At 40.4% G+C, this 2,626-nt stretch overlaps 1 protein-coding gene across 1 annotated transcript; it reads left to right on the top strand.

The window, feature by feature from the left end:
* Positions 1 to 680: 680 nt before the first annotated feature.
* Positions 681 to 2,414, top strand: LOC105788385 (stearoyl-[acyl-carrier-protein] 9-desaturase 6, chloroplastic). The gene is made up of 2 exons (XM_012615268.2): positions 681 to 1,390; positions 1,678 to 2,414. Exons 1-2 carry the CDS (start codon positions 791 to 793, stop codon positions 2,242 to 2,244), a joined length of 1,167 nt encoding a protein of 388 aa, XP_012470722.1. The 5' UTR covers positions 681 to 790; the 3' UTR covers positions 2,245 to 2,414.
* Positions 2,415 to 2,626: the final 212 nt, after the last annotated feature.

The raw sequence follows: 2,626 nt of genomic DNA, 5'->3' as shown, positions 1-2,626 counted from the left end.
AATATAATATTATATATATTTGTAGGTATGAGATTTAGGAGGAAATGAAAGAATAAAATAGAAGCAAACAGAGCTTTAGTTACGTTTTGACCACAAAATCAGAGACACTTTTAAATCGAGATTGGATCGGCATTTGGCTTTAGTATTTAAAGAACAAATAAATGACAAATGGCATCGGCTGTCAATTAATTTTAGCTTTTTCAAAAACACAGCCCACCAAACTCTCCAAACTTCGGTATTTACAACCCACAGAAATAATTTACGTTTACTAACGCCTCCCCTCCCCTTCTCCACAAAAAACCACTGCACCGCACCCCTTGTTTTTCATTTCTCCACCCTCCCCACCTTTCTTTCCTTTCTTTTTCATAATTTACTATCATACCCTTTTCTCTCTCTGTTGAAGTAAATAAAAAATAAAAAAAGCGATAATCTTTTCTCACAAGTAATTTATGGTTCCTATAACAAAATAATTGTAAAAAAAAAAATCAGAATGATGAAAATTTGGTCATCTACTCTTATTTGAAACGAATTCCTTAAGCAACAGAACATGCTCTAAATTCCACAAAGTTGCTAAATCTACTTTAATCTAAACCAATTTTTTTTTTATAAAAAAGGAAAAATCAATTTCACAAACTAATGAAAATGAAGTCCTGACTCCTGAATGGCACCACTGCAATTAAAGTAAAGGACTGGGTCAAATATTCTTTCTTCAGATCTATATATAATATTGCAGTATTGCTATCCATGGTAGCAAAAATTCTTGAGACACTGACTCAACTACACTGCCACCATGCAATTCACACACAGCCTAGTCTCTACCAAAACTCTGCCTTGGAGGATCCCAGATGTCCACTGCCGCCGCATCCCTCCACCAACCTCCACCGTCAGATTCTCCCCTATCTCTGCCGTGGCGGCAGCTCCTCCAAAACCTCAAAAAACCCACTCCATGCCACCTGAAAAGCAAGAGATTTTCAAGTCACTAGAAAACTGGGCTACCCAAAATGTGTTACCGCTGCTCAAACCTGTGAAAGAGTGTTGGCAACCCCAGACATTCTTACCTGACCCTGCATTGCCGTTGGGAGAGTTCAACGAGCAAGTGAAGGCCCTGAGACAACGCACTGCGGATCTGCCGGACGAGTATTTCGTGGTGTTGGTGGGGGATATGATTACGGAGGAAGCCTTGCCAACGTACCAGACCATGATCAATACACTTGATGGGGTGAGGGATGACACTGGGGCTAGCTCCAGCCCCTGGGCAATCTGGACTCGGGCTTGGACTGCTGAGGAAAACAGGCATGGGGATTTATTGAAGACTTTCTTGTATTTGTCTGGGAGGGTTGATATGCTTATGATCGAGAGGACTGTGCAGTATCTGATTGGATCTGGCATGGTGAGTTTCTTTTTCAATACTTGTCAGTCTTCATACACGTTTTAGATTAAATTATCTGTTCTTAATCATTCTTGGAGTATTGGCAATGTTATTATGCAAATTAATTGGTACACTGCATTGCAATTTCAGGATATTCAAACCATTTAATCTTCAATAAAGAAATGAATCTGAAAACACCACAATTTGCACTCCCTAATGCTACTAATCAAGAAGCATAGATGTTTGATGAATTATAAGTGAGAAAAAGTAACGCATGTGACATCCATACATTTGTTTTGGTTTGACAGGATCCTGGAACCGAAAACAACCCATACTTGGGTTTCGTGTACACTTCATTCCAGGAGCGAGCCACGTTCGTGTCCCACGGCAACACGGCACGGTTAGCCAAGGAAGGTGGGGACCCAGTCCTGGCACGCATCTGCGGCACCATCGCAGCAGACGAGAAGCGGCATGAGCTGGCCTACTCAAAGATCATTGAGAAGCTACTCCAAGTAGACCCAACGGAAGCAATGCTAGCGATCGCGGATATGATGAAGAAAAAGATAACAATGCCTGCACATTTGATGTACGACGGGGAAGACCCAAGGCTGTTTGAGCACTTCTCGGCGGTGGCGCAGCGGTTGGGAGTGTACACGGCGGATGATTATGCAGATATATTGGAGGCGTTAATAAAACGGTGGGGGTTGGAGAAAATGGAGGGGTTGACAGGGGAAGGTAGGAGAGCCCAGGATTTTGTATGTGGGTTAGCGCCGAGGATTAGGAAGTTGCAGGAGAGAGCTGAAGACAGGGCTAAGAAGATTGGACCTCAAGGGGTCAAGTTTAGTTGGATTTTCAATAGGGAGATTATGTTGTAGCTGTAGATGTACCAAAACATGTGCTTGGTTTTTTTGCATTCCCCAATTCCAATCTTTTCTTCTTCTTTTTTTCTTTTAAGCTGCTGCCACCTTTTGTTCGTTGAATACTTGCCAGCAACCTGTTGAAAAGTTTACCAATTACAACAATGGCAATTCTTTTCTTTTCGGAACCCTAAACCTGATTTTTTTTAAAAAAAAATTTAAATCCTATTCAAGAGAATTTTCTTTTTAAACTTAAATTCCAGTGATGAGAGGTGACAAATTTTTTTAAACGAGTACTTTTCATTCATATGCAGCCCAACAATTACATTAAGATTTAAATTAGAATTTTACTAATTTAAGCTCAATTGTAATTTAAACCTAAAGAAAGCCTAATTAAATT

Source organism: Gossypium raimondii, chromosome 2, assembly GCF_025698545.1.
Source record: "Gossypium raimondii isolate GPD5lz chromosome 2, ASM2569854v1, whole genome shotgun sequence".
NCBI classification, from domain to species: Eukaryota; Viridiplantae; Streptophyta; class Magnoliopsida; order Malvales; family Malvaceae; genus Gossypium; species Gossypium raimondii.
The sequence above is the reverse complement of the archived record's forward strand: the minus strand, read 5'-3'. Positions and strand labels throughout refer to the sequence as shown.